Source organism: Aspergillus caelatus, assembly GCF_009193585.1.
Source record: "Aspergillus caelatus strain CBS 763.97 unplaced genomic scaffold BDV27scaffold_425, whole genome shotgun sequence".
NCBI lineage: Eukaryota > Fungi > Ascomycota > Eurotiomycetes > Eurotiales > Aspergillaceae > Aspergillus > Aspergillus caelatus.
Window position 1 is genome coordinate 1 of NW_022475688.1, and position 19071 is coordinate 19071.

A 19071-nucleotide genomic window follows, 5' to 3' on the forward strand; every position below is an offset into this window, starting at 1 on the left:
TATGTTGTCTCGGTTTCTTTCATAGCAAGATTTAAGATCATCCAAAAAAAAAAAAAAAAAGAGTAAAAACGAAAGGAGAAAAGGGGGCCATACTTGATAAGAGGGGTGGCAGTGGCTGGAGGAAGAACCTTCACCAGCGCACCAAGCAACTTGGCATTCGTAATGGCCACAGAGTCTATCGGGGTAATTAGATATGTAACGAACTTTTTGTAGGCTGTCATAGAACCTACCCGTTTGGTCGCTAGCGTCGTCATCGATGAGTGCAAGAATAGAATTCTTGGAAGCCTCGCTCATGTTAGCACCGGCCTTGCTAACCACCTCTTGGAGAGCCTTCATCATGGCATTTCTGACGCCAACATCGGCGGTCTTGGTTCCCGTAATAAGCTCTGATCTCTAGGTCAGTACCAATTCCGTATTCACAGTCTAGGAAAAAAAAGGAAAGCTGTACCGGCAATAAGGGGATCAACTCTTGGAGTCAATGTGATCAGAATTCCAAGACCCTTGGCAGCCCTGTCACGCAAAGTTTCGCTGGTCGTGTCTGCCAAACCTCTAGCAAACGTACGCTGAAGCTGTGGCAGGAATGGCTTGACAGCAAGTGGGATCTTTCCCAAAAGCTTGTTGAGAGTGTAAAAGATAGCGCCTAATCGATAAGATTAGCTTGCTGTCAATAACTTCACAAAGAAGCACGAATGACTTACACTTAATATCTACCGATCGCTCAGACACCACTCGAATGAGAGGACCTGTGATCTGCGTCACGAATAGCTTCAAGGAATCTGCTGCAGTACGATCAATGATGTCACCAATGGCAAGAGCCGCCTGGGTACGCTGCTCAACACTGCCGTTGAGAAGAGCCTGCAGGAAGATCGGCAGGATAGCGGTGATGCCCTTTGGTAAGCTGAAACCAGGAAGGTTGGCTCCGGGCACACCTACACCCCGCAGCACTTGACGAGTGGGGATGGCTAACACCTCCATTTCCTCTTTACGCATATGGGATGTTAGACCACTCAGTGCCGTCCATGCGGCCTTGACAACACCCTTGTCATTGTCATCGAAGGAAATCAGCAAGACGCGAATCAAGTCCTGGTGATATCTAGAGTAGTCGATTGTTGCATCCGAGAAGAACTTGTTCAAGTGAACTGCCGCCTGAGCACGGCGCAGATGATCATCATGCTTCATTAGCGACAGCATGACATTCATAACAACGTTCAGGCCATCAAATTCATCCACTGATACCAAGACAGTGTCGAATGCGTTGCACAACTCGTCGCGGAGGGCATCGTCTGTAGTTGATATGATGTTGTCCATCAAAGAGTTCAGGATTGTGGGGAGTCTGCGTGACATCGCAGAGCCTGCCACCTCAGCAAGGGAAGCAAGTGCCTTGGCGTTGAAAGCAGAAATAGGAGAGGTGAGCAGTGTCGGGATAAGGTTGGGAAGGATAATGTTCGCCCGTGTTTGTTCAGTGAGAAGAGTCAAAAGGGCTGACAGTGCTTGCTCAGCATCTTCCTCATTCCTTAATAGGAGCAGAAGATGGGGCAGAACCTGGTCCACAGCCTTCTTGCCCAGAATTTGTTGTAGAGCGTCGAAAGCTTCTGCAGCAGCTTCACGCACATCCTCATCGTTATCAACAAGAGCCACCCGAACGGTAGAGATGAGGACCTTCTCATAATCCTCAAGGGCTTCAGCAGTTGCGGAAGTAATGAGTTCCCGCAAGGCAATGCAAATGCCTTGCTTAACGTCCACATCTGGCGATGTTTGGAGCCCTTCCTCGAGGGAAGGAAGCAAACTCGAGAGAACAGTTTCGCCGGCTTTCTTGATAAGATCTCCAAGTGCATTACTGGCAATGACCTTCTGTTCCATGTTCGAGGATCCAAGACGACGAATAATAAGCTGGGATAGAGTAGGCACCATATCCTTAAGTGTTTTCGGAGACGCAACAAGCGCCTTCCAGACACCCATCGCTGCGCCCTTGACAAGACCCGAGGTATCGCAGCGGCAGATGAACAAGGCAGATAGAACCCTGTTCCTTCTTTCTTCTCCAAGAACCTCCAGCAAGGACTGTCCGGCCTGGTGGGCTTCTTCTTCCTCCTCTTCTTCGCCATCAGCCTTGGCCGTAATACCAGTAATGCTGAAGAGAAGATCACCGACCAGCTCAACCGAGCTCAACCGGATACGGTAACTGTCGTCTGCAAGGCCGCGCTCGAGCTCTGGGAGAAGGAGATCAATAGCCTTGGAAGAGAAATTCTTAACCAGCAAACGACCAGCTTTAAGAGAGGTTTCGCGGATAGAGTCAACATCGTCAGCCAGACCAGAGAGGATAGGCGGGATAATCTTGCCCAGGTAAGTCGCAAAGCTGTTACCGAAACAAGCTGGAAGGAAGATAAAGAGAGTCATGAAACCTTCACGAACAGCTGGTTTGGAGCTGGAAACGTTCTGTAGTATAGTAGGCAGTGTCTCCTCGAGTCTCGTAGTACCCAATCCTGCCAGAACCTCGGAAAGGGCTTGAGCAGATCCTAATCTATCACCGGCGCCGGTGTCGGATTTGAGAGTCGACATGAGGTTAGGAATGAGGTCGGGAAGGGCATCTTCTCCAAGTTTCTCAATAAGTGATCCAAGGGCCTTAGAGGCAGTAGCACGTGTAGTGGGCACAGGATCGACGATAGCCAGTTGAAGTCCAGAGACAATGATTGGCAAGTGTGATATGAGATCTTTGCGCTCGGTAAGATGGGCCAAACTACCAATAATCTGCGCAGACTTCCGCTTTGTATTCGATCTGTCGCCAAGACCACGCTCCAAAATACGAACAACAAGCGCCAGGGAAGGAGCATCTAGGTAGTGAACGAAAGAAACCTTGATAAGGGAATCCAAAGCCTCGTCCGTATGCTTCGTTGGATCGCTCAGAGCTTTCAGAAGCACGCTAACCAAGCTCTTGATCTCTGGGTTACTGATAACCTCACCGAAACGTTGGAGACTTCGGTTTGCAGCGTTACGCACTTCCTTGTGCGTATCGTTCAGGACAACGGTGAGGGGAGGAATAATATCAGGCAGGCTTGCTGCTAGTTGCTGCGGATCAAGGTAGGCCATCGCACCCAGCAGATCACAGGCACCCTTTTGACTACGCCATTGGGTATCATCAAGACCGTCAAGAAGGGTAGGAAGGATTTTCTTGACGCCATACGAACTGAGGTTGGAAAAGCAAGCCTTTGCCGCATCAAGACAAGCGTCACGAACATCAGCATTGGGATCACCAAAGCTAGCCAAAAGCTGCGGAACGATCTGAATAACATATGGTTCAAAAGTGCGGCCTAGGATTGTCGCAAAAAGTTCGTAAGCCAGTAGAGCGCCTTGTCTCTGATGTGGCTCCTTCTTATTTTCAGTGGCTGCGCGAAGATGGGCCATGATCTGGAATTCTCGTAAAGATAAGACACCCCTTCCACTGACAATGCCAGCAAGCCCATAAGCTGCTCCACGTTGAGTGGCATACTTCTTGGACTGCAAAAGCTGGTCCAGCATTTCCTGCACATAGCCAGCACTTTGAGAGCCCGACAGTCTGATGAGAGGCGGTAGGCATCCAGAAACAGCGGATTGAACAGATTCAGAAGGAGTTGGGAGGGTAGCAAGCAGCCTCTTGATGACAGTTTGCAAACGCGGATCGTCTGCTTTAAGATGCCGGGCCAGAGAGCCATAAAGAACAACCACCGCCTCGTTGAGAAGGTCAGAGGTCTCACTTCCCTTATCTGATGTTTCCAGAGTCGTTTCTAAGATATTCATCAATTCTTCAACCTTGTGCTGGCCACGGTCGGCGATGACAGATCTGCCGCTATCAGCCATCTGGGCTCTGACCACAGGGCTTCGGTCAATCAGAGGCCCTCTTTCGATCAAGAATCTGAGGAAAGACAAAATCTGTTCGCCCTCAAACCCGTTCGTCATGGCGGTAAAAGCGAGGGCAATACCGCTGCGGAATTCCCAATGATCGGCCATGTCCATTTTCTTGGGCATCCCATACATATCCTTTTCTGGCACCTTAGGCTTGGCCTCGCTTTCGTACTTAGCTTGCAGTTCCGAAAATATTTCCTCAAACTTGGTTGGATTGGACTCAAGGGCATGTGCCAACGCACGAGCAGCGGCACCGCGGAGCTGGGAGTCCTTGGACGCAAGATACGGAATAATTTTACCGTAGGAAGAGTCATCGACTTCCAGTGCATTATCATCCCAGATTGTCTCGGCTATTTCGGCGTTTTCTTCCACGTGGTCATGGCATTCTAGCCAAACGTGTTCAGAGAAGTCTAGGTCGGTCAGGTCAATCTCGGCATCGATAGCCTGCAGTACAGCTGTGCGAACAGATGTGTCTGAAACGATGGTACCTTGCAGAAGAACGTCCAGTTCTGCATTGTTGATAGTGGGTGAGATACACTTGCAGAAATCGAATAGAGTATCCTTAATCAATTTGTAATGCTGAGTATACTTTTGCATTGATATGAGCAAGTGATCTAGAACATCAGCACGGGGGAGACGTTTGTCGGTAAATGACCCCGAATGGAAGGATAGGAACTCAAGCGCAAGCAGAACTTGTTCACCTTCCTCCTCTCCCTTTTGTTCATCAATTCCGTTTCCACTAAGAACAAGGAGAACAAGTGGAAGAATGTATGCTAGAGATGTGATATCAAAAGGTCGTTGCTCGGATGCAAACCGCAGACGATAAAGAATTCTTGTCACAAGTTGACCGAGGGGTTCTGCATCCATCTCGGGGGAAAGTTGGCTCCTGCCAAGTGCCCGCAGAGTTGCAACGCCCACGAAGGATCGTAACGGGCCCAATCGTGAAGAGACCTTCTCCGCACACTTGATATAGGCCTTAGACACGACATCACCGGCAATTAAGCCTGCACCAGCCTTCACGAGAGACAGTAAAGATCCCACTGCGGTATTGATCCAGCCATCTGCTTCGACAGCCGGACCGCTTGCAAGACCCTGCATGATCCCAGCGCCTCTTTCAATCCTTTTAATTTCCCGCAGAACTTCTTCACGAATCTTGGACTCTTTCGCGAGCTGGGCTTTCACTTTAGATTGCTCATCCGCTGTCAGTTTCTTTTGTTTCTGGCCCTTTTTCTCTGCTAGTTGTGCTCGTAACTCCTCTTCCCACTTGAGAATGCCATAGTCTTTCGTGTTCTTGTCGAAAGCAGGCTTCGACTTGGTGCTAAGGACATCAACAAACATGGTTCCTTCGGGGGTCCGAGCAATAGCAACGTCAGTTGGAGTGAACTTGGACACACGTGAGGCATCCAAATCGTCCTTGATCTGAGCCACAAGTCGGGAAACCATAGCGTCAGGCGCCACGAAAGCCAACTCGCCGGCAGCGCTCCAGATAGCATCGTCGATTTGAGGAACCCTGGATTGAATTGGGTCATTATGCACCCGTGTCAATTGATTCATAGACTCATCGGCGAATTCGCGGACGAGGTTGCCAGGGTCAATGCCAGTTCTCAGGCATAGCGTAATCCATGAGACATTCGGGATCAGCTCAGGACGGCCAATAACGATGAGCTCGATAAGCTGGTTCTTCAATTCTGCAGAGGCCTTCTCTTGTTCCGGAAGACTTGATACAGGTGAACAAATGGCTTTCATTACCAAATGAAGGAATTTCAGGCTTTCCGATCCTGCAGAAACAGGCGCAGACTCTTTCTCAGAAGTTCTCAGAGAAAGTATCCAGCCCCACAAAGAATCTATTACGATGCGACCGATGAATCCTACTCGTTTAAGATGAACTTCTGATAGGATGCTAGCGGAACGCTCTCGGAAGTTTGAATGAAGCCCGGGGATAGTGATGGTATAAATAAACGCCTGGCCCCATGCAATTTTGGCTGCGTCTTCCGCACTCTCAAACTTCGTTCCAGAAGACACAGCTGCAAGTGTTCTCGTAACCCACTCGACCTCTCCTTGGGTGGTCAACTTTGAATAAGCTTTTGGGTTAAGCAGTAGAGATGGCTTGGGGCTAAGGACCATCATCTGGGCCACCAATTCTTCCCATGTGACTTTATCGAATCCTTGTACTGAAGACAACCGCTCAGCAAGTGCAAGAAAGACATAGGCCGTCGATAACGAGCCATTCTGGGCCGACGGCAAGGGATTAGAAGCCACTTCGTTGAACAGATCTTTCATTTTACACATGAATTTGGTCACGAACGGCTCAACTTCAGCACTAACTAGGGTTGCTGAATCGGCGCTCCAGAGCAATTCTCCCACATTGAGCTGCCAGAGCTTTCGGAACGGAATTCTTTTCTCTGCAGATCCCTTCACGATGGCGTTGATAACATCATCGTTGACTTTTACCTTGTGTTGGACGAGAAATGCTAGATGTTTACAAAATGCTTTGATTTCCTGTTCCAGCGCAGCTTCGTTGGATTCTCGTGCGAATACAGGAACAAACCCCTGGACCACCTCCTTCGAGACATCAGTGGAAGGCAGCGTAGCCGAGAGTGCCTGAGCATACACGGCGCGCTGCTCGGGGTTTGTTATTTTCTGAGTCTTCAAAGGACCAACAACTTCGGTTGTGACTTTAAGAAGCAAGTTTTCAGTTTTCGACCTTGAGAGCAGTGACTCAAACGACTGAACAGCACCCTGTCTGGTGGCTGCATTGTTGGACTTCATGCTGGAAAGAAGGTGCTTCAACAGTTTTGAATGCAGAATATCTGACAAGTCCATCTGTTCGGGTAATGACGAGCATAATGAAGGTACAAGCCCGCTGAGAACCACCTCCGGGGAACGCAAAATAGCTTTTTCTAGGGGTGGTACTATGTCGGACACCACATCCTCGTATGAGACGAAAGAGATGAAGAAGTCGGAGAGAGCATCTGCAATGTGGGCTGGTGGTGCGGTTTTCGACCCTGCTAATTCCTTGACATAGAAATTGATAATCGACTTCTTTTCCCCTTCCAAAACAGGTTTCTTGTCCGGAAGGCGGGCGCACACGCCGGAGATGACTCCCAGGAAGGGAGCATTCTTCTGTCCCGAAGTTGAATCGCTAGTCAAACGACGAGTAGACTGGCTGACGGCATCCTCGCCCCAAGTTCCCGACGAGAAAACGGCCCGCAGCGCACGTCTCGTGACTCTGAGGGCCGACTGCTTCACTGAAAGCTTGGGGTTAGAGGCCAAACAAATCTCAAGTACCTTCGCATCCGCCGCGATAATGTCTAATACGGCTGAAAGCGGTGTTTCAGGATCATTGCTTAGAGCCTGTAAGATAACCGAGCACCATTCCAGCAGCACGAGCGCAGAGGCAGATGATAATGCAGGTCTAGACACCTCTGCTTGCAGCTTCTGTGTGAGATATTTTAGGTCGTCGGTCGGGACCGGGGCCTTGAGAAGCGAGCGGAGACACTGCTGTACAGCTTGACGGGAGGGGCGATCGACATAGCGAGGATAGGTCTTGAAGAGGAGCCCAAGGAGAGGCTCACGGGTTTGTTGTGGGAGATCCGACCCTACAGAGTGAAGGATTAGCGAGGGATCATACGAGAGGGGTTGCTTGGGGTCAATTTACCGATTCTCTCGCGGAGTTCCTGGAGAGCACGAATTCTGCGAGATGTCGAACTCGAAAAGAGAACGATCAACAGGCTCTCTAGGTCTCCAGATTTCACCTGATCCCATGGAAAGTCGTCCATGTTAGGAACCCTGGGGCATGTCGAGGTGAGGGATGTTGATTAGATTCCACGGGGAAGGAACGGAATTGAGTTGAATTGCCTTTCGCTGCCGCCGATGTTGTCATAAAAGTTTTCGGCGTGGTTTTATTGTGGGGAAATCGTCCAAAGCTCCAGTTGATGACCACCATTTAATTCCCACACTCTTGATGTTGCATTCCACTAACAATCCCTCACTCGTTTAATAGACTAATATCTATTTTAGAGATCTCTAACTTTCTCCTATTCTGAACCCCGAGATCATTCATTAACCCCCCCATCTTTCTCTCTCAGCAGTGGCCAAGGCCATATCCCCTCCTCGCAACTATGCCGCCTAACAATAAGAAAAAGAAGAAGCCCGCCGCGAACCCAGCTCGTGGGTTTGCAACCGTTTCGGTACCTTCCAAGCCTAAATCGACTAACTCCACAGCTCCGGCATCGACAGCAGAATCCAAATCGGTCTCAGAGAGTGAGCGGCCAACCCCAGCGGAAAGCAGCCGACCTGCGACGGAGACACAGGACGCTCCATCCTTACAGAATTACTCACCTGAGGAACTTGAGAGACATCTTGAGGATGCGGAGCTGCAAATCATGGTTGAGAAATATGCCTCTAGGTGCAAGAATGATGCAGTCCGTCAAGTTTCGAAATTGGAAACGGAACGACGGATACTCCGGCAACAAGCCTTCTCGTTAAGTCTTTTAGAATGGTTTCCTGCTGAAGTGCTGGACTCAATTCTTAAACTTGCTGAGACAGAAGAGCATGAATTGAGCCCATCCTCGGTACGGGACTCGAATACAGTGAAAAAGCCTGGCTCAGAAGAAGACCTGTACATGAAATTGTGGACGTTAAGGGAGACCCTTCTGAAGCTCGGCTTTCCCGAGGAGAAAGTAGAGGATTCATTAAAACATCTCTTACACTATTTTTCTGGTAATTTTGCCACTGTCAATAGGGAAATTGTGTGTAATCTGGACGAGGCTCTAGACTGGCTGGCAATGCACTGCAACCCCAAGGAACTACCGTCTTACACTCAAACCAATGCTCAGCTGCGCAAAGATGAAAAGAATCTTTCCTGGATAACCGGTAAACCTAAAAAAATGACTAGCATCTACGCAGTGACTGAAGAGAGCTAACCGGCATCAGATCGTGAGCCAGTACAATCTTCTACTCTAAGCTTGACTCAGAATGGTAGCAAAGTGAAACAGACCAAAGGTCCATCAAAGGAGCCTCTTCCTCCTATATTGAGCCCTTATGATTCTGATAGTTCTCTGGATCCTGACACTTTGCTGCCAAAGTACATGGAATTGCAGACTCAGCTATATAATCTTCAACCTGAAATCTTTGATAGGCCTAAGAAGGGGAAAAAGCCTACTCGTGAAAGTACTGGGCTTGATACCAATGAACCCCGAGTAGCGAAGATTCGCCGAAAGATTGCCAGCATTGAAAATGATGTCCTTTTCGACCGCACGGAAGCTGAGTACCGGTGGAAAGAGAAACTCGATGATCTAAGAAAGGAGGCGGCTTTTTTCAGGCAGAATCCGCCCGTCGAGCAAACTTCCCTTGACGAGCCCGGAGCCAAAGAACAGCCAGAGGAAAAGGTGGCGGAACCCAAGTCCGACGTGCAGCCGGTCGATGACGAGGAGATTGCGGATCTCTTAGGGGACATGTTCCAAGCCGAGGAGCCAGCTTTGGAGACAGGTGTTATTCTTGAAGAGTTGAACAAAGCCTCTATCACGATCCGTGACTTCGGTAAATGGACTGGACTTAGTCCTCGACGAGTTTTGGAAGATACATGCAAGGCAAGGTATGCAAATGTCTTCCGTGGATGAGAATAGGCTTTGCTGACGGTAACGGTACATCTTAGGGATACCAGTTGTGCAATCATTTTCAAGGACTTCTCTTCTGTACCACACTCGAACAGAAAAGCGGTAGAGGTGAGGTGGTCCAAACCACAGGATGTGCCATTTCTGTTTGAATGGGATAAAGTCACACACAAATCTAGCGCTTATGCCACCTTTGTCTCCATGGACACGATAGCAACACCAACTACACAGCAAGCGGAGGCATTTGTCTCGATGCTTGCTCTTTTTATCCTGTTCCCACAGAATTCGAAAGAGGGCAAGGCTTATCTGCGGCTTCCAGCGGTGTGGAGGGAGCTTTGGACAGAGTTCGCGAGTGCGAAAAAGCTCCAAGAGGACGAGATTGATAAGAAGACAATAAAGCATCTGAAGAAGCTGATACAGGAGAATCAAGGTAACTCTGAAGATGATGTGGTGCTATCAGATAATTTTCGGAGAAGAAATGGGACCTCTAGCAAGCCAGAGTCTCCAGCCAGGTTATCCAATGCAAGGGAAGCTTCAGGCCCCGAGTCTCAGTTGCAAAGGATTTGGATGGAGAAGTCATCGACTCCTTCGTTCAATAGTATGATGCAAGGCAGGATGAATCTTCCGATTTGGGCTTTCAAAAAAGATATACTCAATACTCTTGATACCCACCGTGCGCTCATCATTTGTAGTGAGACCGGTAGCGGAAAGAGCACGCAGATACCTTCATTCATCCTTGAGCATGAAATGACACAGGGCCGTCCTTGTAAGATTTATGTGACGGAGCCTCGAAGGATCTCTGCTATATCATTAGCGCGAAGGGTTAGCGAAGAGTTAGGAGAAAGCAAAAATGATGTTGGGACAGCCCGCTCGCTCATTGGGTTTGCTGTCAGGTTAGAGAGTAAAGTCAGCCAGTCGACAAGACTAGTATTTGCGTAGGTTCACCGTCTACAACTCGTTTCTGGAGTTTATACTGACCCGAGTTAGGACAACTGGTGTTGTGGTGCGTATGCTGGAACGCCCGGACGATTTCCAAGATATCACGCATGTCGTCCTTGATGAGGTTCACGAGCGTTCAATCGACAGCGACTTCCTTCTCATAGTCCTCCGTCGACTGATGCAGAGGCGGCCTGATCTAAAATTGATATTAATGTCGGCTACCCTTGAAGCTCAAAGGTTCTCTAACTACCTCGGTGGTGTGCCTGTCCTTAATATCCCGGGACGAACTTTCCCTGTGGAGATGAAGTTCTTAGAGGATGCCGTGGAGATAACCAATTACCGCCTGTCAGAGAATGATTCGAATGCTAATCTCGATGAAGACACCGACGAGATGGCGCCAGAGAACGCTGAAGGTGATACCACAGGAGGCATGCTAGCGTCCCTTGAAGGTTATTCTAAACAGACCAGGGATACTGTTCTGAACTTTGATGAATACCGCCTTGATTACCAGCTAATAAAGAAATTACTTATCAAGATCGCTACAGCCCCGGAGATGGCGAACTACAGCAAAGCTATATTGATCTTTATGCCTGGCATGGCGGAAATCCGCCGCCTGAACGATGAGATTCTCTCGGAACCGACCTTCCAACAGGGATGGATCGTCCATGCGCTGCACTCTTCAATTGCCAGTGAGGACCAAGAGAAAGCATTCATTGTTCCTCCAGAAGGCATGAAGAAGATAGTAATTGCCACCAATATCGCCGAGACCGGTATGTGTCCCGCTATTTCTAAGAAGTGGTTATGTCTGCCACAGGTTGTTGACTTGAGTAGGTATCACGATTCCGGATATCACTGCCGTCATTGACACGGGCAAGGAGAAAACTATGCGGTGAGTCTCTCTGATCCCACACCACACCTGTATCTTGCTAACTGACACTATGATAGCTTCGATGAGAGACGCCAGCTCTCAAGATTAGTTGAAGCCTTTATCTCGCGGGCTAATGCGAAACAAAGACGGGGAAGAGCTGGGCGTGTTCAGAACGGAATCTGTTTTCACATGTTCACGAAGCACAGACATGAAAAATTGGTACGCTATGTTGAGTTCAGGCAGAAGATACTCCACTAACGTTGTATAGCTCGCTGAACAACAAACGCCAGAGATGCTTCGTCTCTCTTTGCAAGATTTGGTGCTACGGGTGAAGATCTGCAAGCTGGGAGAAGTGGAGCCCACTCTTCTTGAAGCCCTGGACGCGCCTTCTTCCAAGAACATCCGCCGCGCTATAGACTCTCTCAAGGAGGTCAAAGCTTTGACAAATTCAGAGAACTTGACTCCGTTGGGTATGCAGCTTGCTAAGCTGCCGCTGGACGTCTTTCTTGGGAAACTAATCATTCACGGGGCCTTCTTCAAGTGTCTAGATGCCTCTATTAGTATCGCCGCTATTCTCTCTTCTAAATCGCCCTTTGTTAATACCATGGGATCCAACACTCAGAAGGACCTTGCAAGGCTCTCGTTCAAGAAAGGTACTGCCTATATTAGTCGGGCCTATATCCACGTGCTGACATTTTCGCAGGCGACTCTGATCTGTTGACCGTGTATAATGCATACTGCGCCTGGAAACGCACGAGAAACACACCTGGCGCTAACGAGTATGCTTTTTGTCGGAAAAACTTTCTAAGCTCCCAGACACTGTTAAATATTGAAGATATCAAGATGCAGCTTATCGTGTCTATCGCCGACGCAGGACTTTTGAATCTAGACCCTACCCAGAAAACGGCTCTGAACAGGTATATCATATATCGCACCCATCACGCCTCTCCTACACTACCTCTATTTTTTTGATCGCGCAGCTAACATTCATGCAGAGCTCGATACCTCGGTCGCCAGCGTCAATTCTTCACCATCCCTGAAGAATACGATATCAACAGCAGCAGCGACGTCATTGTCAATGCAGTCATTGCTTGGAGCTTTTATCCGAAGCTCCTGACACGCGAAGGCAAAGGCTGGCGGAACGTTGCCAACAACCAAGCTGTTACACTTCACCCGACCTCAGTCAACAAACAAGCCGATGCATCCATGAAATGGCTGTCGTATTATCACATTATGCAGGGCCGGAACCGGAACTACAACGCTTTCGAGACGAACGCCGTGGACGACTTTGCCATTGCACTGTTGTGCGGCGAGGCGGAGTTCAAGGTAAGTTGAGCTTCCCAATATTCTAGACATGGACCTGGCATCTAATCCAAATGTAGATGTATTCCGGTGTAGTCTCAATTGACGCCAACCGAATCCGCTTCGCGGTTCGAGATTGGAAGTCCATGCTGGCGTTGAAAATCCTTAGCGCTCGCATACGGGACATCTTATCCGGGACATTCCGGGATCCACAGAAAAAGCTGTCTTACAAGCAGCAGCAGTGGGTACAAATCTGGCAGCAGATATTCACGCAGGTGGGAAAATGAAAGGTATCGGTGCTATGAAGGACCCAAAGCGGTTCTATGTTTGTTTTTTGTAGGTAAATGAACATACCATGCATTGCATTAGAGCCAGGATATGGATACACGGCGATGGCTCATGGATATACAAAAGTATACAAAGAATTGTTTGCATAAATTTTCAGTAAGAACCATCTATCAAACTCCTATAGTCCAATTGTATTGCACTGACCGGTCCAGAGATCAGCAACGAATAGAGCAGAATATGTTAACTAGTATCATCTTTAGTTCTCATTAAGTTAGAGATACGAAAATCTCTCAAAGATGGGAGAGACAAAGCGAAAAAAAAGAAAAGAAAAGAAGAAAAGAAAAAGGGAAAAAAATAAAAAATAAAATAAAATTACCCCATACTCAACTTAAGCCAAACCTGTAAACACCGCACGCAGTTTCCATCTTAGGAAACTCATTCTCTCAACTACAGATCCTCCAAATTCACCTTCGGGCTTCCTTCTTCCAATATAAATTCAAGGGCCGCTATCGTTAACATTCTTATTCACCCTCTTTGTTCCCATAGGCTATACAAACTGTGATCAAAAACAAAACCCCAACAGCCAGCTTGAACCCATATCCCACCCACCATCAAGACCCCCAACCAAAGCCTCCTCAGAATGACCACCAAACCAATCGACAACAATAACCATGAGAGAAGCCGAAAGCAAGAGGGAAAATATGAAAATGAAGAAGAAACAATGACCAACGAAACAGCCCTTTCCCCAAGCTACGACAAAGAAGTCCGAATCGCGTCCTTAGCAGTCCACCGCGCCAGCATCCTCACCAAAATCGTCCAAAGAGAGCTTGAGATAAGTTCCATCCACAAACCCGACGGTTCCCCCGTGACTGTTGCCGATTTTGCCGCCCAGGCGATCCTCGTCAGCATTCTTCGTCATTACTTCCCGAATGATATGTTTGTGGGCGAGGAGTCTGCGTCTGTGTTTCGCGATGACCCTGTGCTTGTGCGGCGGGTGTGGGAACTTGTGTCTACGATGACATGGATTGATGATGATGGTGATGGTGGTCGCGCTTTGGTCGCGGTGCCACGGTCTATAGAGGAGATGCTGTGTGCAATTGACGTTGGGGGCGATGGAGATGGAGCTGGGAGTCAGCGGACCTGGTTTCTTGATCCGATTGATGGGACGGAGACGTTTATACGGGGCCAGCAGTATGCGGTTTCGGTGGCGTTGGTGGAGGATGGGGAGCAGAAGGTTGGTGTAGTCGGGTGTCCGAATCTAGCGTTCAAGAGCACATCTATCCATGAGGCGATCATCGATAAAGACGGGTACGGGATGATGTTATTCGCTGTCAAGGGTCAAAGTGCGTACAAGCGACGGATAACCCTGTCCAGCTTGGGGCCTTCGCAGAAGACTTCTCTGAGTCCATGGCAAAGAATGGGGGAGAAAATCACATTCACTGAAAGCTTGATCAGCGGTGTTATCCATCAGGAGAAGCACAAGTTCATTAGGGACATACTACTCGCCAATCCGGTAGTAGACCTTTATTCTATGCAAGTCAAGTATGTGGCCCTAGCAATTGGTGCATGCAACGCGATGATCCGCCTTCCCAAGGCCAAGGACCACCGGTTCCCTGCATGGGACCATGCTGGGGGGATGCTCATCTTTGAGGAATCAGGCGGCAAGGTTACCGACCTATATGGTCGACCTTTCAACTATGCTCATGGGAGAAGGCTAGCTGACAATGAGGGTTTGGTGGCAGCTAAACCAGTGCTTCATACCGACCTCTTGCGCTATTCACGTTATGTTTATGAGAGACATAAGTCTAAGCCATGCGTGAAACCAACATGATTACGGGCGATTGAGCAGATGGTCAGTGCGTTTTCACAGCATGGTCGTATCAGTGTATGAAAAGTAGTTTACTGGAAAGAGTGAATTTTGAAACCCTATAGTATTTTTCTTTTAGAATAAACCCATACATAAAACACTAACAGAACCCAGGGCCTACTGGCCCTTGATGCATGAATGGAGAACAAGCCACAGCAGTATAAAAACTCGTAAAAGGAAATTCGTCTCATCATGGTCGTTAAATATAGCCTGTCGGAAAATTGCAATAGCACAAGATGACCAGAAGCACCATAACGCTGACCAACCCTCATCCATAGAGAAAGCGAGAAAAGCAGGCCGGCGGAATTCCACCACTGCAATGACAACCCAAAGCGCACACCCTTTTGTGGCCAAAAAGGGGAAAACTCAGATATTATAACGATCGTAGCCGGACATCCATACCGTTTTCGGTGTAATGTCCCATCTCTAGCAATTACCCAACATAAGCACGCTGAAAAGAAACGACTCGACAACATAACGTAGCATGCTCTCTGAAATGCAGATGTGGTGTAACCAACTGCTGATGAGAAACCAATCATCCCGTTCGAAAGTGCCGAGTCGTAAGAATGTGTAGTCTATTCAAGATGTAAGGAAAATGAAAACCCTGCAATGCATTTGAACAAGACAAGGGATTCGGAGGTCACCCTTCACGGTCAGAAAGGAGTATCATGGTCTTCCTCTGTGTTTTTAAGACTTTTTTTTTTTGTTTTGTTTTTTTTTTTTTTCCTTTGGTCCTCCGAAGCCCGTAGAATCATGGGGATACCTCTTGAAGGCTTTAGCGACGGCGAGACATAACACCACCGGCCTTCATGGGTTGTAATCCAAGTGGTAATCCTCCAACCGGACCACCAACCGTCGCTTCAGTCAAAGTCTTCCGGCGCTTACTCTCAAATTCCGCGCCCCGACTATCTGGCCGAACTATTTGGTCCACATCGTCATCCTCCCGCAAACGCTTTCCTGACCCCAGAGGTCCGTTCATCCCCGTCGAGTACCCAGGTGCTGGATTCGACGCGACAGAGTAATTATCAGTCGTTCCGTTCGCCGCCGCACCGCGAGCTTCGCCAACACTGTTGTAAAGACTGCTGATAGCAGCGGGTCGGGGAGGCGTACTGTATCCTGAGGCCCATTGGGGAGGCGCTCCGCTTGTACGGGGGGTCATGCGTCCGGACCCGTTCTGTTGCGAGGGGGAGCCAGACATGTCAGACGCGAGTTGAGAATGATCACCCGCCAAACTTCCAACAGAAGGGTTGGTAGTGTATGTATAAGACCCGCGGTTTGCGTTATAGGCTGCACTATCATGTTGCACGTACTCGGGCTCATGCTCGGGTACAGGCTCACCTGCTCCGCTGCCAACATGTCCATTAGTCTGAGAGTACCGGTCAGCCTTCACATCAGCTTGCTCTACATCTGGCGGTCCCCCTGAAGACCTTGCCGTCGGAGGCGCCATATCGTTCTTAATATACGTATTGGCGGGCATAGTCTGGCCGTAAGGGGCCATAGGTTGGGACAAGGGTTGCTGGGGAGCATATTGGGGGTGGGATGGAGGAGCGGCGGAGTAGTACGATTTCGAGCTATCGTATCCGGACTGACTCTGATATGGTTGCATCCCTTGCATATTGCTGCCTGGGGGAGTTGTGGCCGGAGTGGTAGGCATCGATCGTGCGTTACTCAACGTCGTGTCAATCGATAGAGGTTGTGTGTTGGGCACACCCGAGTTCATTCCCTGGTTCCCCCACTCATAGGAGCTCCCCTGGTTGGTGATACCCATGAGACTGGACGCACTGGCAGGAGGGGTCGGGAAAGTGTGGGCGCGATCAAGACCAGGCCTGGCAGCAGACTGGGTCGTCATTGCGTGAGGCTGAGACATGTGCGATGGAACCGGGGTTTGGAGCGAGTGATGATGATGCAAGGCAGGGGGTTGTGGGCCCTGTGAAGCCCGCGTGGCTTGAGGACCTTCTAACCGCCGTTGCTGCGACTCTTGCACAACCATATTTGTCCGGGTCTGGTTAGTGGGATGGTACAGAAGACCTCCGATATTGTGCACAAACAAAGGGTATAAAAGGTCTGTGATCTTCTCTTTGTTGGCAAACTCCAAGGCGCGCTCGAATGGGATCCTGGAAACTTGGTTAGAATCATATAAAGGAAACAGACTCAGACGACCATACCAAACTCCCTTCAGGTGCATTGGACCAATCTTGACTACATGACGGATCTTTTCGCTCTTGAGAATCCCGTCGCGGCGACCTCTAGTCATGCCAGCCACGTTGAGCAGCTTGGTCCCGTTTATCATATGATTGTCTGCATGAAGGTCAGCCACAAGATTTTCAGGAACACGAAGACATTGATTGGGGTACTCACCTTCCCGGCGGGCAACACAGACTCCTCTAGCTTCAACTTGGTAGCAAAGACTGCCTTCGTCCTCCCACAGGGTGGCTGTGACCCGTGGTTTGGCACCAGGCGGAGCTACTTGACCTGTAGCATCGTACACGTAGCCTTGCATAGGCGTTCCGGTATTGTTTCCATATCCCGGAGGTGCAACTGTGTGGCTGGAAACTAATGGGAAAGTGTTATTAGTATCGTACTATAAAAGCAATATTTTGAGAGATATACCTGGCAATGGTAACAGCTGGGCTGGGACCTGGCTGCTCACTGATGTTGTCGGAGGCTGCGGGCCAGGTTGGGACGATGTGACACCGCCAGGATAAGCATATTGGGAATAGGAACTGGCGGGGCCATAGGTAGTCGACGCCGGCTGCAATACAGGCGGTTGCTGATGATATTGAGGGTAATGGGCGATTCCACCAGCAGTGGCCGCCTGAGAAGCATAGGGCTGTGCTGATGACAAATGCGATGAGTGGACATCCATGTATGGTTGTGTATGGTTCATGCTGCCAATTGCTGTTGGGTTGGGATAGTAGCTATCACCCACGGTGTTTTGCGGGATGGAATACTCCTGCGGAGCGGAGGAATCCAGAGAGAGCCGGCCCTGACCACCAGCCGCTAAGTCCGCAGACTGCGGGGGGCTCCTGGCCTCGTTGATGACGGGTGCGGTTCCGGATAGGCTTGTCCGAGCACTCGCGTTATGGGATGCCGAGGCCTCTTCGTAGCTAGTCCGATAGGACTGGCCCGAGATTGGCGGCTGCGAGGCCGTCGGTAAACTGAGAGCCGGGAGTTTGTCGCCAGACAATAAAGGTCTCTCAGCAGCGTGGTGATTATACCAAGGGATATCAACAGGACCTCTGGTGTGGACCTGGGAAATCGACGGCAGCTCCAGCTTTTCGGTTTGTGGGGGTAACGGTTCTAATAAACGAAGTGATTCGGAATTTCTAGCCGTTGGATTCAAGTGTCTCCAACGTGCCACAATAATGATTTTTTTTTTCCTTTTTTGTTTTTCTTTGTCGTCGTAGTTCCGGTCAGATCAGAAAAGTGCGAGTCGTCGACATGCAAGTGAGGCAACTATTTAATTCGTCAAGTACAAAGGAAACCGATATCGATGCTAGCACCGAGTTTAGAGCGAATGCAGATATGTCGTCAAGGAAAAATGGATAGCTTCAACAATGCAGGAAATGCAAAGTGCAATCGTGGTAAGCTCGTTGAAAATCGTAACCGTAAAACGCTGTAAGATCGCTGGCGTAACTGGACCGAGAAAATCGCTATGCAGCGTGAACGGGCAGAAATCTACATCCAATTATGTACGAAGATTGGAGTGATCAGACGCAAAACCATGAAAGTCAGGTAAAATAGCGCGCTTGCGGCTGGACAACAGAAATCGCTCAACCAAATCAGAAGCACGAAATCATGGGTCTCGTATCAAGTCGTAAGAAGAGCGCGGGGAAGGGCGACGTGACAGTCCAGCATCAAACGTCGAATGCTTCTCTGGTGACTTGGACGCAGTTTCGTACTATCGACGAACAAAACACGCACAAGTAGGCAAAGTGCTCGCTTTTCTTATTCTCGTTGCAACCAACAGAGGGAACAAGCTCGTAGTGATTCGTAACAGGTCGTAGCAGGTCGTCGAATATACCGTGCTGCTTCAAGGTGAACAAGGGTACAGTCTAGATAAAATAGATAAAACAGAGGTAAGCAGGGCATTCAAGTCATCACAACAGTCGTCTCGAACAAGAATAATAGAAAAAAGAAAAGGGACGGTGCTTGTAGCAGGAGAGGATCTCAAATGGAAAGTCGGGAGGATGTATAAAAGGTGTCAAACGAAAGGGATGGTGGTGCACTAACAAGGCGGACAAGGGAGACTGGTACCGTGAACAGGGAGAAGATCAGAAAATAGAAATTCAAAATTCAGACCAAGAAATACGTAA

At 49.1% G+C, this 19071-nt stretch overlaps 6 protein-coding genes across 6 annotated transcripts; 2 read left to right on the forward strand and 4 right to left on the reverse strand.

Moving 5' to 3' along the window:
- Nucleotides 1-92: 92 nt before the first annotated feature.
- BDV27DRAFT_139011 (armadillo-type protein) lies at nt 93-7681 on the reverse strand (the record flags this gene model as incomplete). Its single annotated transcript, XM_032069359.1, has 5 exons — nt 7535-7681; nt 699-7475; nt 449-640; nt 231-386; nt 93-175 (listed from the first exon to the last, which is right to left on the reverse strand). Coding segments are annotated over exons 1-5 (7329 nt in total), but the record flags the coding sequence as incomplete, so codon positions are not given.
- Nucleotides 7682-11403: 3722 nt separating this feature from the next.
- Nucleotides 11404-12237, reverse strand: BDV27DRAFT_151180 (uncharacterized protein; the record flags this gene model as incomplete). Its single annotated transcript, XM_032071332.1, has 3 exons — nt 11404-11812; nt 11992-12157; nt 12234-12237. The coding sequence occupies 3 exons, from the start codon at nt 12235-12237 to the stop codon at nt 11404-11406; spliced, it is 579 nt and encodes a 192-aa protein (XP_031920698.1).
- Nucleotides 12238-12628: 391 nt separating this feature from the next.
- BDV27DRAFT_82954 (uncharacterized protein) lies at nt 12629-12988 on the forward strand. Its single transcript, XM_032077718.1, has one exon. It carries the CDS (start codon nt 12681-12683, stop codon nt 12885-12887), a length of 207 nt encoding a protein of 68 aa, XP_031920699.1. The 5' UTR covers nt 12629-12680; the 3' UTR covers nt 12888-12988.
- Nucleotides 12989-13609: 621 nt separating this feature from the next.
- BDV27DRAFT_170336 (inositol monophosphatase family protein) lies at nt 13610-14786 on the forward strand (the record flags this gene model as incomplete). Its single annotated transcript, XM_032075272.1, has 2 exons — nt 13610-14691; nt 14738-14786. The coding sequence occupies 2 exons, from the start codon at nt 13610-13612 to the stop codon at nt 14784-14786; spliced, it is 1131 nt and encodes a 376-aa protein (XP_031920700.1).
- Nucleotides 14787-14800: 14 nt separating this feature from the next.
- On the reverse strand, nt 14801-15473 carry BDV27DRAFT_139016 (uncharacterized protein). The gene has a single exon (XM_032069360.1). The coding sequence runs from the start codon at nt 15292-15294 to the stop codon at nt 14815-14817; it is 480 nt and encodes a 159-aa protein (XP_031920701.1). The 5' UTR covers nt 15295-15473; the 3' UTR covers nt 14801-14814.
- A 57-nt stretch (nt 15474-15530) lies between these two features.
- BDV27DRAFT_151182 (KilA-N domain-containing protein) lies at nt 15531-17642 on the reverse strand (the record flags this gene model as incomplete). Its single annotated transcript, XM_032071333.1, has 4 exons — nt 15531-16869; nt 16921-17053; nt 17114-17308; nt 17366-17642. 4 exons carry the CDS (start codon nt 17640-17642, stop codon nt 15531-15533), a joined length of 1944 nt encoding a protein of 647 aa, XP_031920702.1.
- Nucleotides 17643-19071: the final 1429 nt, after the last annotated feature.